Raw genomic sequence first — 16,020 nt, 5'->3', positions numbered from 1 at the left:
TTTGCCACTAAGCTATACTATTCCTTGTTATTTCATATGATAATTATTAATTATATAGTAAAAACGTATAACAATTTTGTTAGATATTATTTTAATTTTATACTCACTTATGTTTAAATTAATTATATTTTTTATTATACATAATTATTAATTATAATATAATTATTCTTTTATGATTATATGATATTTATTAATATTATTTTTTCAAAAATACATATAGTATATAATAATATAATAAATATAAACTAATTAGTCAGCTATTAAAAATAGTTACTTTAATATAAAAACAAAATTAAAAAATCATTATTATGTAAAATACTATAATTTTATATAATTATTAAATAATAATTGGATTATAACTTGTTGATTATAATTTGTTGAGACTTGATTGTTCTTAAAATATTAGTGAAGATATGTATTTTAAATTTTTTACTATGTTATATTTTTTATTCACGTGGAGATCGAGTCCAACGGTTTAACTAGTGACCCACTAGTTGAACCAGTAAACCGATAACTTGACCGATTTGATCATCGGTTTGATACTAACAACTGTGTATGTGCGCGTGTGTGTGCGTGTGTATATGAACCCTACTCTCATTTTCGATGCTTCCTTCTTTCACCCACGCCCAAACACCAAGTCACCCCACTCGGTCACTCCCTCTCTCTGAACACCACTAGACACTTCTTGCCAGAGATCACTCGCCGCTCATTCCCGCGTTCGTTCTATCTTCGTCGCGTTCGTCCTCTCTTTGCTGGTTTTGTATATGGTTCAGTCATTGTAGTTTTGTGCGTGGTTCAGTTATCGTGGTTCTATTGCCATTCGTGCCACCTCGTTGTGATTCGTTCTCGCCATCCTCTATTCTCGTAGTCTTTTATTTCATCACTATCCTTCGTTCTCGCTACCTCTGTTCATTGCCAAATCTCTGCCTCTCTACATCACCTCACCAAATCGCATTCTACTTCGCTTTCTAGTTTATGAGTTTCCGCTCTTCATGTTTTAATTTGCTTTCTGATTTTCTGAGTTTCTATTCTTCACATTTCTGTTCTTTGTGTTTTAATTTGCTTCACTTTCTGCCTCACAACTAATTATTTTAGTATTTTTCTGTTAATTTTATTAATAACATTAATTTGTTGTTATTTTTTGGTGAATTTTTGTTATTTTTCTATTTTGTGGATATATCCGATATCATATCTGATCCTATCCGCAAATGTGCGGATCAGATGGATTGAGTATGAGCCTAAAATACGGATATTAGATCTGATCCAATTTGATGATTTTAATTCGGATCGAATCGAGATTTTGGACATATTTGATTTGATCTAATCCAATCCATGAATACTCCTATCTTCATACAATGGCTTATTCCTAACTCCTACTTTGTTTTTTGATGAAAACTACAAAGAAGCACCTGATGTCATGCGAGGTTTCCTTGATCTTGTTACGTTACATTGCAAGGTTAACAATTTAGAATCAGTTGAGGCAATGAAGGAAATACACTTATATAAAGATCGAAAAGAAAGCTTTGATAGGCTAAAAGTTATTCGAGCTATAAAAAAACTTGTTAATAATATGGTTATGGATTTGTAACTTTGTAGATGAATAGTGGAGGTTGTTCGTGGTTCTGCTTCATATATATTTACAATAGATTAATAGATTAAATGATATTGTGTATGTAACATATAATTTGCGTCTTAAATTCAGATAATATATGTTTCATACTTTCATTTCATATCATGGATTTTGTGTATTTAGGGTCAGTTTGGATTGACTTTTTAAAAAAGTACTTTTTTTTTCATCTTTTAAAAAAAATCTTTTTTTAACAGGCAAAAATTATTTCATATTTAAATAGACTTTTTAAAAAGAGTTTTTAAGTATTAAAATCGTCTTTTGTGTTTATTTTTTTAAAAGCAATGTATTGCTAGTTTTAAAAAAAAAAGCAAATAATTTATTTTTTTAATAAAAGTATTTTTTTTAAAAGACGTATCCAAATAAGTTTGAATAAAAGTAATTCATTTTAAAAAAATATTTTTTTATTAAAAAAGTCAATCCAAATAATACTTAATATGTTATGTTATTTTTCATGTATTGTGTTTATTTTTTTAAGAAAAAAAAAAAGAAAAGGTACAATATAATTCAATTGATTATGAAAATATCAATTTGATTGATTTTTAGGTAATGGAAGAGATTGTCAAGAAATAGTCTAATCTTTCTAATAATATTAAAGACTTACTAGGTGAATGTTATACTTTATTTTTTGATAATTTATTAGAATGATTTTAATTTTTATCTTATTGATAACATGTTATATATTTCGTTGGATAATATTGATGCTGATCTTTATTAAAGTAGTGGTAATAGTAGTGGTAGTATAGTAATATACTTTACGTTGCATCACTTGATTCTTCTTATCTAAGTGGTGAAAATAAAAATAAAAGTGATCTCAATAATAAAATAAATCTATAGTAAATGTTTACAAATTTTAATATTACTATTTTATGTTTAATTGTTTCTTTTATTATTTAATTTTTGAGTAAAATTATAATAATGTGACTGATGTAATATTTTTAATTTAAATAATATTTTAAAATTTATATTAAACTATAATTATATATTTTAATATATTTATTTATATTTTATTATAAAATAATTATTTTAATTGAATTACATACAATTAAACTAATAAATTAGTAAATCAACAGTTAGAGCTGCTGAATCATGAGTTCGATTTTCAAAACATTGAGCTTGACCACTCGGTATTTCTATTTTTTTTTATAAGAAACATCCGTTATTTTCCTGTAAGAATTTAAGTGGAGTAAAAATAAATAGTAAGAGAGCTTAAGCGTACGAAAATGAACTATTAAAACGCCGAAGTGAAACTCGAGGCCAGTGAGAGGAACTTGAAGAGAAAATCAAGCCACAAACGAAACTGGGAAGAAGTATTCTTTCTTGTTCATGTCACCTATTCGGAATAATCTCTCATGATACACAAGGGAACACGTCCTTGGTCCTGCATTTTCCAAGGTCTAACTTCGTTATTTAGTTTTTAATACTTTTTTGTAAGGTCCAATTTCTCCGGACTTTCGATTGAAATCTCCGCCTTTCCTTTTGCTATAAATTATGTAATTGAAAAAAAGTGTGAACTTTGAAGCAAATTTACAAATATATTTTTTATTTTGTACTGATTAAACTACTAGTATTTAAAGTTTATTATAAAAAATTGATTTATTCTAATATGTAGGAAAAAATAAAATCTTTTTAATATATTTTTTTCAATTACTAGACTCAAACTTAGAACATTTTTCCCCAAATAAGAGCTTAAAATCCCAATAAAGGATAATATACAACTCCACTTTAAAATTGATTCCTAACAACATGGAGTCACCCAAAGCATTTTGTCGTCTTCATTTAATAATTAAGAATATATTTAAGAAGATTTCATTTTTTTTTTAATTTAAAAAAATGCCTTTCCTCCATTTGCCTTTGGGGCTTTGTCTAACACATGACATAAGTTATTGACGGCAGTCAATAATCCTTCTGTCATTTAAACCGCCAATTTTGGATTATATAATTGGCAATGTTTAACGTGTTTTTTTTACGAAGAAACAATAAAAAGAGTAAGACTATCTTATAAAGTAGTAACAAAATACAATTAAAATTATAAATAAAAATCACAAATCAAGCCACGTAAAATTAATAATTATGATCTTGTTTATTTTTTATTAATTTTATAATTATTATTATCGTATTGTATATCTATAAATAAGAATATTCTTAACATACTAGTACACATTAACAAGTCAAACCCCATTTTGTGCAGCAGCTACCGCCTACCAACGACCCCGCCAGAAATGGAGCTACAGACTAACGACTACGCGGTTCTCTCCGCGATCTATGACCAATTAGATACTGCCACGAAAACAATCATGCCAACTCACCTCATTTCCTGAACTAGTATTGGCTGTACTTTTAGAGATCACCGTCCGATTCTACTTCTAACAAATCCTAAATCTCTTACTTTCTAGTTTTTACTTTTTCCTCTTTTAAGCTGAGTTATTTTTTTCTTTTTCTTTATTCGTCCAAATAAGACAGCATAATCACCAACACATCCTCATCCGTGCGATCTCTACAACTCCAAAACCAATCCAACGGCTTGAAATCCCCATGAACAAATATAAATGAATCCCCAAAAGACATAAACAGCGTTTCTTGCAACTTTTTAATTCCGTATTTCGGTGTCTCTGTGCGCGTTCATTTCCTCCTGTGTGTGTTCCCGGAAGCGTTCATTTTCATTCCGTTTGTTTGTTTTCGGTTTTCCGTTTTCGGTTTCTCCGCCGTCTCCGCAGACAGAAGGAAGAAGAGGAGAAACGATGTCTTCAGCGGAGGCGGGGAGGATGGAGCCGCTGACGTCAGGTGCGAGCAACCGTATAATTCCGATCATGAAGGCTCTGAGAGCTTCATTGATCTTCGTCTACACGTTCTTCCTCTCGTTCATTCTCTTCGTTCTCCCTCGCCGTTCTCGCCGTGGCACCCTAGCCGGTGCGCCGCCTTCGTCGCCGAGGAAGCACTTCAAGAAGAGATGGCTTGTTAGGGAGGAGGAGGACACGTGCCGGAGGAGAGCCCTCGCTCAGGACGTTGGGATGGGAACCGATGACTGGCTATGCCGGTGGAGTACTTCAATCTTCTACGGCGTTAGGAACAACGCTCTTTTTTGTCGCCAGTGGTTCCCGGTTGCCGGTGATCTTAAGTAAGGGTTCTCTCTCTCTCTCTCTCTGCAATTTCGGTCAAAATGCGTGTTGCTAGTTTTGTTGTTACGAGAATTTTTATGTTGTTTTATGTTAAACGTATGGAGATCAAGCTTAATTGCATGGGGTTTCAGCGTTAGGTAACTGAGACGGTGACTATGTATATGTAATTCTATTGTGAATGAGCTTAAAAAACCAGTAGCAGCTTGATTGAAGTTGTTAATGCTCCTTTGCTGTTGTTAATGCTCCTTTTCTGTAAAATTGGCCAAACACTTGGAAGATGAACTCGGCTAAATTGAGCATGCATGTCTTGAATTGAGTCTTTTCCTTCTGCGGATTATAGTAATAGACAAAGATATATGAAAGAAAATTTTAATCATTGAAACAGAGGGGTATTCTGCAACCTGCAGTTGTGTTGCTTTGTTTCACATTTGAATTAATTATTTTCTACTCTTTTCCTTTCAGGGGCATTCTGGTCATCATTCATGGGCTTAACGAACACAGGTAGTCTACTATGCTTTCTGTTTTTTCTGATATGTCCATTTTCAAGTGATTGTTATTTGTTAAGGCATTTGTAAGATGATAAGAATTATAGTTTTTCCCCTACCTCTAACTTAGAGTTCAATTTTCAGTGGAAGATATGCTGACTTTGCAAGGCAATTAACATCATGTAGCTTTGGTGTCTATGCAATGGACTGGATAGGTAACTTTTAAGGCTCATTTTTTCATTAGGTCCCTTGAGATCCTGATTTATATGCATGGGCATCAACATGATTATATAGTTTTCTTTTGTAGTATATGATTATATATTTATATGTATATTCAGCCCCTTTCTTTGGATTGTCTGCCCTTACACCTTTTTTCTGACGAGTCTGGAGTTATTTGTTCACTTGTTACAGGTCATGGAGGGAGTGATGGATTGCATGGGTATGTACCATCTCTTGATCATGTGGTTGCAGACGTAGTAAGTATAACATAATGCTCTATTCCCCAGTTTGTAATAAATATAGCCTCATTTGGTGGTAGTGGTTCTTCTAATGTAAAACATTTAAGCATCTATGTGGAGCCAACAATTCTTTTCTTTGCTTTATTCACTCTAGTTGCACATTGATGATCTGGTTAATTCCCCCCACCCCAATCACTTTCATTGGCACTTCAAAATCTTATAATAATCATTATGCTGTCCTTTTCTTGTTCTCGTATGAGATCTATTGTTTGTGAAAATGTTACTCTATGATTTCCACTTTGCACTTTGATGGTGAATTAGCCATGATACAAAACAGGGTGCTTTCTTAGAAAAGATAAGATCAGACAATCCCGGTGTACCATGCTTTCTCTTTGGACACTCCACTGGCGGGGCTGTGGTTTTGAAGGTAAGGGCTGAAATCTCCTGCACGGCTTCATGAATTAATTTATCCCTCGTCGAAGCATTAAATTTAATGGCTACATTTTTGTGTAGGCGGCCTCCCACTATCATATTAAAGCAATGGTGGAAGGAATCATATTAACTTCACCAGCGTTGCGTGTGAAGCCAGCTCATCCAATTGTTAATGTAAGTTTTGCATTTTGAAGGTTGTTCATCAGCATTACTCTTGAAATTTAATGTGTTTCTACTTTGCTACATACTGGATATGCAGTTATCATGAAAGTAGTATTCCCTCTCCTCAGCAAGGGGAAAAATTGCTATAGATAATAATAAATATGATCTAACATAGTCATAAATACCAGTTAGATTGTTATTTTTAACTGAGCGATCAAACTTGAGCCAGGATCATATGAGCTGTAATTAACTATAGCACAGCATTTGCAAGGGAATTTTGTCATATGATTTTTGTAAATTGGAATTGGATATTAAGATTTCCATTTAATCGTAAACGCTAGGTGAATTATTTATCACTATTTCTTCACCATAGCTTCCTTTAGATTTATGCATTCAATCATTCATCATGGTTTGTATAAAGGGATCAAAACTCCCAAGACTCTGCAAGCAGGACTAGTCTTTTTTTTTTTTAACCTCAAAAAAGTATTAATTTATAAAATTACTAAATTATAATTTTGCGTTGTAATATGTTTGTGATTGTGGACCTTTCTATTCTTGTCCATTCATGTTAAAAAGGATCTGTCTGGTGTTGATACAGGCTATTGCTCCAATGTTGTCTCTGTTAGCTCCAAAGTACCAGTTTAAAGGAGCAAACAAAAGGGGTATTCCGGTTTCAAGGGATCCGGCGGCTTTGTTGGCCAAGTACTCTGATCCATTGGTCTACACTGGACCTATAAGGGTCCGAACAGGCCATGAAATACTGAGAATTTCCTCTTACCTTATGCGGAACTTCAAGTCTGTGACGGTGCCATTCTTTGTACTCCACGGAACTGCCGATAAGGTTACTGATCCCCTGGCCTCACAGGATCTATACAACATGGCGGCTTCTGAGTTCAAGGACATAAAGCTGTATGATGGCTTCTTGCACGACCTTCTGTTCGAGCCTGAGCGCGAAGAGGTTGCTCAGGACATCATTACCTGGATGGAAAAGAGGTTGTTAACTCTTTGAAAATGTTAATGATATCCAGGGTTCTTATTGCAAGGGCCAAGACAATAAAGAAAAGGAATGCCATGTTTGTTTTGACATTATAAAATGAAGTCGCCCCAGGGAAGGGCTAAAGGGTGGCGGAAGCAGTTATTAGGATTTTGCTCATTTCATCTCTTGAACTTAGGTTTTAGATATAAAATATATTGGGATTCTCTGGGGATCGATGGTTTCATCAAGAAAACTTGTACATTTGTTAGCTGACTTTATAAGTTTCAGTATTGTTTTCTTCCCGCATTCTTCCAATTTGTGATCTTCTGATATTTTCTATGTAATATATAAAATTATTGCACACTGTTTTCCTTCTTCTTTTATTTGATATCTGCAGGATTTCAATTCTTTTAAGAAGTTCGGTTAACGTCCTAGCGGTTGCGGAAAGCGACTTTGATAATTTGAAGATTGCACTCTGAAAATCTAAAGTCAAATTGACGTAAATAGTTTACGAACGGCACCTAGTTATTTTCCTCTTTCTTGATTGCGAACTTTCGTGTATCGTGTTTTATTTAAGGTGGGTTAGGAAGAAGGGGACGTTACAGGTCAAGAACAAGCATAACAAAGAGGAATTATGCAATTTGTTGTCATAGGAGGAATTATGCCCTTTTTCTATTTTTGGTACTTCTATAGCGGCTGCACATAAACTGATTGCCAATCATTCTAGGAAACAAGCTGAGGTTATTGTTTTCACAAGAGCAATGGTAGCATATTTGCCCCATTCTTCACCTTTTCTTCTTGCTCTTAAAGCGATATCTATCATATTCATATATTTCTACGGAATGTGTTACTTTCCCATCTTTCAAAAGTTACTATACTTTTCTATTTTTTGGCGGAAGCTACAAGAAAAATTCTTACAACTCTAGAAGGACTCAAGAAATTTTAACACAATTAAAACTGATTTGGATAAATAATTTACTTAATGGTGATGCTACATGACTAAGAACTTATCATAATATAAGTTTTCACAATACCTTAACAGGTTGCTGAACCTTGTAAGCATTCATTTGCAACAACCAGAAACTGCTAATTAATTCATGAACCTATATAGCGCTGCCATTTAGTTGGTTAGTAAATAGCTATGTTGACTCTCAAGGTATAAATTTTGAAAAAAAAAAAAAGATATAACTTCTAAAAGATAGCAACAGAAAATGACTCTCGAAAGATATATTATAATCTCTATTTGACGAATAGTTTAATTTATTTTATAAAATGTCTAGTTTAATCTTTTTGGGTGAAAATAGAGATAGTGAGTGTTAAATTAGTAATTTCATAAAAATATTATTGGTTGACGAACGTTTGAATCATTTTATTAATTCATAAATCTTTCGAAGACTATTTTATTATTGTTATCTTTTAGAGGTCTTTTTGTCAATTTAAAGCGTCTTATCTTTTGAGTATCAAATTGATGCACGATCATTTTAACTAATGCCTCGCATTCTTGTATATATTACTTATATATACTATTTTGACTCATTAAAATTTATCGAGACTAAAATGATTCATGTATATACTTATATAGACTAAAGTGAGCATTAATTCAAGAATTATTTACTTGCAGTAGTGTCCACTTTATTGCATAAAGGTTGTTTTGATATCCTTTCTGGCAAGATCTTCATATTAGCTATTATTTCGGATAGCGAGAAAGGTCGTGATTTTCGTGATTGCTTACACCCGTTGATACAAAGACTGCGTGTATGAAATGTGATAGATATGCATTTTAATATTGGGAGAGTTTATGGTGTGGATGTATATAGTATCCACATGTGTAAATCCTATGTGGAATAAATGATATTGAAACAGTGTGGGGACTTAGGTGTGACAAGATGCTATTGCATCATCTCTGCTGACAGCCAAAGAGAGGCTGCAGAAGTTGTCGTTGAATTATGTGTGGTTAGGGTTAGGGGTGTTCGCGGTGCGGTTTGATTCGGTTTTTGAAGAAAAAGCCATCCGATCCGATCGTTTAATTAAGCTGCGATTCGGTTTGGTTCGGTTTTTTTTCAAGGTCATCCGAACCAAACCAAACCAATTAAAATCGGTTTGGTTTGGTTCGGTTTGTTCGGTTTTTTCGATCAAATAAAAAAAATTTTCTACCATACTATTATGCAAAGTCATAACATTGAAATCGACAAACCGAAATACACAATAGCTAACAAAGTCTTGATCTAATGAAATATAACGACAACAGAATTCAAATACGACAATTAAAGAAAAAGAAGTTCAATAGTTCACCAGTCAACACAACTGAAAATAAAAATAAATTGTCATTAAACTGATATGCAAGGTTATGGTGTCTTCTCCAACAAATAGCTAAACTTCACAATGCAAACGAACCTGAAATTAAAAAACCAGTTACATAATAAGAACAACAAGCAATAAATTGAACAAAACCAAATAATCATAACAATAAAACAAGCACAGAACCAGCAAAAAACAAGCACTTTTACCAGCATTAAACAAGCACAAAACCAGCAATAAACAAGCACTTTTACCAGCAATAAATCAAGCAGAGAACCAGCAATAACACAAGCAATAAATTGAACAAAACCAAATAATCTTAACAATAAATCAATCACAGAAACAAGCAGCTGAAGTTTAGATCATTAAGCAGCAATAAACAAGCACAGAACCAGCAATAAACAAGCACTTTTACCACCAATAAACAAGTACAAAACCAGCAAAAAAACAAGCACTTTTACCAGCAATAAACAAGCACAGAACCAGCAATAAACAAGCAGCTGAAGTTTAAATCATTAAGCACATAACCAGCACTGAATAACTGATAAACTGATAAATCAATAGACTGCTAAACTGATAAATCAATATACTGATAAACTGAACAATAAACAATAAATAAGCAATAAACAATAAATCAGCAATAAACAATAAATCAATAAACTGATAAGTTATAACCCTAGGCCTAAACTGAACAACAAATCAGCAAAGTTTACCTGAATAGATGGCTCGGGCTCCATATGCACTTGAATCGGACAATCGGTGGCTGGGTGGGTGGGCTCCAGAAACGCTGCTGGGTGGACTGGAGGCGGCGAGGTCGGACGTGGCGAGGTCGGACGTGGCTCCAGAAACGCTGCTGGGTGGGTTGGAGGCGGCGAGGTCGCAGGTGGCATGGTCAGAGGTGGCTCCAGAAACGCTGCTGGGTGGAGGCTGGGTCGTGCACCGGCGGTGGGGGTTCTCCTCTGTTCGGCGGTGGGATTTGGAGGAACTGAGGAAGGCTTCGATCTGGGATTTGGAGAGGGAAGCTGTCGCGCATGTAGGGAAGGAGAAGTGGGGGTGTGGCCGTCTCACACTCTCACGAGTCACATCTGGGTCTAGGTCTAGGTCTGGGGGGTGGGGGTAGGTTTAATTTTTTAGGGTTTTGGAAAGAACCGGTTCGGTTCGGTTCGGTTAGGGTTTTGGTGGTGAGAACTGAAAACCGAACCGAACCACAAAAAAACAGCAACACATCACTTTTTTGGTTTTTTTGGTTTTCGGTTAATTCGGTTTTCGGTTTTTTTGGTTCGATTCTTCGGTTTAGTTCGATCCGGATCGGTTTTGAACACCCCTAATTAGGGTGATAATGAAATAGTATGTCATTTTGTTATCATGGTTACCTTTTTTTTGGGCTTTTGGGCTTATAAAGTGGTTTTGTTTGTAATGGGGTTAACAGGTTTGGGTGGATTATTTTGTTTTTGTTTTTCATATAAGTTTTATAGTAGTTTACCAAAAACATCTATTCCTAATCCAAATTATCCATAAGAAATGCTTTGAAAGAACAAAAAAGCAGCAGAGGCCTAGCACAGATGGCATACCTATCTGCCTCATACAATGCTGCATCCGGGTTCTAATCTCAGCTGAGGCTGGTTGTTGGTTTAAGAACCCATGATATCCATGGTAGTGTGTGTGAGTGTGTTGTGTGTGTGTGTGAAACATGGGTGTAATGCCTAGGATTGGGGGCTGTCCAATCCACTTGACAAAAAAAAACCAAAATCAAAGAAACATAGTCTCTCTTACCTCGTATACGGGAAAAAGAAACTCTCTCTCACCTCTCACCTGTTTCATTCATATCCTACACCACATAATGGAGACTTAACCTGAACCCTAGCGCCGCCCATCCCCTCCCTTCTCCATCGGCGAGTTATTGCTGTCACCTAGAAAGTGTCGTAGCTGCTGGAATCGGCCCTACGGAGACTTTCACCTTTAAGCTCGGTGTTGCCACACAAAGAACGGAGGTGAGGTTCGTGTCATCCCCAGCAGTAATCGTTTGTCCTTCGTAGTCGTCTTGTTGTCGTCGATGCAGTGCTCTTTTTGTCGGCGTTGTAGTGGTTGGTTCTCTCATTGGCATCTCTTCGTTGGTAAAGTCACTCTCTCTGCAACTGTTTCGCTATTTATGTGAATCATTTTTATTAGTTAAATGTTTTATCAATCGCTGACTTATTGTCGTCGATGCAGTGCTCTTCTTGTCGGCGTTGTAGTGGTTGGTTCTCTCCTTGGCATCTCTTCGTTGGTAAAGTCACTCTCTCTGCAACTGTTTCGCTATTTATGTGAATCATTTTTATTAGTTAAATGTTTTATCAATCGCTGACTTCTGAGTTAATTGTGATGTTTTTCATCTTTAATTGTCTGAGTTAATTTTTTGTTGCTGTTAAGTATGCTGAGTTAATGGCGTTTGTTGTTGTTAATTTTCCTAGTTAGCAAGGATTTGATTTTGTTTTGAGCTAACAGGGATCGATGTTTGTTCTGAGTTAATAGAATTGAGTCTTCTTTGCTGATTAATTGATGCTCGGTTTGTTTCGGTTGAATTCATACAACATAGTTTCTGGTTCGTTGTGTCAGTAAGAAAAAAAAGGAAACAAATGTAGTATTTGAAAAGAAATACTCAAAAATTAGTCGTCAAGATCATTCATGTTTATAATCGAAGCCATTTAATAAACGATGAAATACGAGAAGCATGATGGGGCAGACGAGAGGCATGATGTTTTTTAGGGGATCCTTGCATGCTTTTAAAATAACAAAAGGGGATATTGTGGTCGGTTTGTAGTGCAAGTAGCATAATATTTTCTTGTGGTGGAGACGTTGTTTGTGCAGTTAGTTTTTAGGTTTTAAAGTTGGAGTATGATATCATTGTGAGATTAATTTGCAGCTCTAATTTTTGAATTCGTCACTCCATTGTGAACACTGATATGGATGTCCCCCAGGTGATGATGTCGTTAATATAATGTGTGAAGATGGAGTTGGTGATACGGCCGCATTTGATTATGGGGATGTTGTGGAACTAACGGAGGATGATATTTTGAGGAAGGTTTTTCGCAGCGAAAATGATGCATACAAGTTTTATAAGAAATTAGGAAAATTTTACGGATTTGGTATTAGAAAGGGAGACATGTTCAAGGATGAGGAGGGTAATTTGGTTCGGAGAAGATTTTTTTGCAATAGAGAGGGACAGAGAGATAAGAAACATTATAACAGGGTCGATAGGAAGAGGCCTCACAAGCCGGAGACAAGGACGAATTGTGAAGCGAGGGTGTGTGTGTATCTAGATAAGGAAAGGTCGTTGTGGAGGGTCAAGAAAGTCATTTTGAACCACAACCATGAGATGACGCATCACAGAATGGTTCATCTAATTCCAAGTTTTCATTACATGACGGATGCTGCAAAAGCCCAAATAGAGGGATTTCAAGGATGTGGCATCTTAACATCGAAGACAATGCGGTATATGGCTGGCATATCTAGAGAGTATTCACTTGTAGGGTTTCTGAAGAAGGATGCTTACAACTACGTCGATAAGAGACATCGTGCAAGGATAACTGATGGAGACGCGAACGCAGCCATAGTGTACTTGGAGGGTAAAGTTGATGCAGACCCGACTTCGATGGCAAGGTATAATGTGACGAAGAACGAAATGCTAGCCAATTTATTTTGGGCGGATGGTGGCAACAGGATAGATTACCAATATTTTGGAGACGTACTGGCATTCGACTCAACTTACAGGAAAAACAAATACAAGAGGCCACTGGTGATTTTCTCAGGGTGCAATAACCACAAGCAAACGTGTATTTTTGGGTTTGGTTTGGTCTTAGATGAGAGTATTGCTTCATATAAATGGCTTTTCGAGAATTTCTTGGAGGTCATGTGTAACAGACAGCCGTTTGTTGTTCTTACGGATGGCGATGACTTAATTTGAGAAGTTGTACGAGTAGTTTTTTCAAACGCAATGCATAGGTTATGTGCTTGGCACTTTGAGAAGAATGTGACATCAAACGTGAAGGATGACAATTTGTGTCAGCTATTTAACCGGTGAATTTATGCTGATATGACGGTTGAAGACTTTGAAGCGGAGTGGGCCAAGGCCGCAGCTGATTATGGCTTGAAGGATGCAATGTGGTGGAACCAAGTGTATGGAAAGAAGGAGATGTGGGCAAATGCTTTCCTGTGCAAGAAGTTTTGTGCTGTGTATCGGACAACATCACAGTGCAAAGGGATAAATTTTTTGTGCAAGAATTTCCTTGAATCGAAACATAGTATGTTGGAGCTTGTTCAGAATCTGGAACTTCTTGTGCGTGAGTATAGGAACAATGAATTGCTGGCACAGTTCAGGTCCATTTATAGTGTGCCGGTTATGATAACCTCGTTGGAGTCCTGATAAACCACTATTTATTGGTTTATCTTGTGCTCAATTGAGTGATTTTTATTGAGTCCTTGCCCACTTATTCATATGATTTGCATGATTTTACAATTCCTTCCTAGTTCTGTTCTATGATTGAAAGCTTGATTCCTAAGCCTTTAATTTGTATATTTTAATTCCCCTTTATACCATTTGATGCCATGATCTGTGTGTTCAGTGTTTCAGGCTTTGTAAGGCAGGAATGGCTTAGAGGATGGAGAGGAAGCTTGCAGAAATGGAAGGAGCATAAGAAATAAAGGAGACAAACAGCGAGCATCGACGCGCACGCATAGCTCACGCATGCGCGTGATCTGTATATTTTCACAGTGACGTGTGCGCGTACCTGACGCGTACGCGTGGATTGAAGTTCTGCCAGACGACGCGTGCGCATGCTTGACGCGTACGCGTGACACGCGAAAATGACCAGCGACGCGCACGCATGACTGACGCGTACGCGTGACATGCGCGAACTGCAGAATTCACAGAAAATGCTGGAGGCAATTTTGGGCCGAGTTTGGACCCAGTTTCTGGCCCAGAAACACAGACTAGAGCCAGAGAACATCAGAGACTCGACACACATTTTCATGAGCGTAGTTTTAGTTTTTAGGTTTTAGATCTAAGAGAGAAATTACTTTTCCTCTAGGTTTTCTACACATTCATAGTTTATTAGTTTTATGCTTTTGCTTTGGATATTGAGAAGAGTCATTGCCTTCGTTGAAGTTATTATTCTAGTTTGTTTTCTTATTCCCTTACTCTTCCATATCCTTAATCTTTGTTCAGAGTTACAATTGGATTGTTTTTAGAATTTATTAATGCAAAGGATTACTTTTACTTTTAATTAATTTATAGTTATTGTCTATCATGTCTTCCTTCTATTCCTTTTTTAATTATGTGCAAGTAATTTTCATGTCAATGGAGTAGATTCCCAACTCGACATGGGGTTGATTAAAAGGAGACACTTGAGTTGGAATGCTCAAGTGATTAGTTAAATTGGAAGTTGTTGGCTAATTCTCTATTTACTAATGCTAGTCCTTCCGAAGGGAGAAGACTAGGATTTGCGAATAAGTGTTAGCTCAATCACTTGACTTTTCTTTATTTAGTAAGGGTTAACTAAGCGAAAACAACAACCTCTTTATACTACACTTGAGAGAATTCCAACAAGGATAGAACTTCCAATTAATCATTCCCCCAGTCAAGGCTTTTTAGGTTGAATAATATAAATCTCTTTTAATTTTTATTGTGCTGATTTACAATTATTTATTTTTCTGTCTTTCAACTCTCAAAATTTCTCATAAAACTCTTGATTAGTAAGATAGCACCCTTTTGTCAACTCGTTGGGAGACGACTTGGGATTCATACTCCCAGTATTTTTATTCTAATTTTGTGACATCCTTTCTAAATTGATAAGCGGATTTTAGCTGGTTAAAAACTATACTTACAACGCTGTTCTATTAATAATTCCTTAATCGGCCAATTTCTGCCCGCATCAAGTCCCTTGAGCGTCATGCGGCTTCTCTTTACACATGAACGATATTTGGAAATGTGAAAAAGGAGATTGAGAGTGTATCTTCAGTTAATTTTGTCGGTGTGAGGAGGTCGTTGACCACGAAGGTTTACACAGTTGAGGAGTATGGTCATCCTGGCCGTCATATTATGGTTTTATGTGATAAGAATATGGGAAAATTGGAATGTCATTGTAATTTTTGGAGAATTCAGGGGTTTCCATGCAAACATATATTTTTTGTGATGAAGCATGAACACTTTTTGGCAATACCTAGTAGCATAGTGTTGAAGCGTTGGACAAAAGAAGTAAAAGCATTGGAGGCATACGTTGAGAAAACTGATTATGATTGTGATAGAGGCTTCTTGCTTCGCCATGGAGCACTTTATTCAGCGTCACGTTAGTTGTTCTTTTTAGGTGCTCAGCAGATTAGTTTATCCACTATTGCTTTGGACGGGATTTGTAGCCTTTGTGCAACCTTGGAATCAAAATTCGCCAAAGGTGTCCATGCAACGAATTCAAAGGTATGCGGAAAAATT

General features: G+C 35.8%; 2 protein-coding genes across 2 annotated transcripts; both read left to right on the top strand.

Moving 5' to 3' along the window:
- The first annotated feature begins 4,117 nt into the window (after positions 1-4,117).
- Positions 4,118-7,623, top strand: LOC107623154 (alpha/beta-Hydrolases superfamily protein). Its single transcript, XM_016325317.3, has 7 exons — positions 4,118-4,745; positions 5,209-5,247; positions 5,376-5,446; positions 5,643-5,707; positions 6,027-6,116; positions 6,203-6,295; positions 6,882-7,623. Exons 1-7 carry the CDS (start codon positions 4,369-4,371, stop codon positions 7,290-7,292), a joined length of 1,146 nt encoding a protein of 381 aa, XP_016180803.1. The 5' UTR covers positions 4,118-4,368; the 3' UTR covers positions 7,293-7,623.
- A 4,911-nt stretch (positions 7,624-12,534) lies between these two features.
- On the top strand, positions 12,535-13,500 carry LOC107620865 (protein FAR1-RELATED SEQUENCE 5-like). The gene has a single exon (XM_016322967.1). It carries the CDS (start codon positions 12,535-12,537, stop codon positions 13,498-13,500), a length of 966 nt encoding a protein of 321 aa, XP_016178453.1.
- Positions 13,501-16,020: the final 2,520 nt, after the last annotated feature.

The sequence above is a fragment of the Arachis ipaensis genome, chromosome B10 (genome assembly GCF_059453495.1).
Source record: "Arachis ipaensis isolate K30076 ecotype BB chromosome B10, ASM5945349v1, whole genome shotgun sequence".
NCBI classification, from domain to species: Eukaryota; Viridiplantae; Streptophyta; class Magnoliopsida; order Fabales; family Fabaceae; genus Arachis; species Arachis ipaensis.
This window is presented reverse-complemented; position numbering and strand designations above follow the sequence as displayed.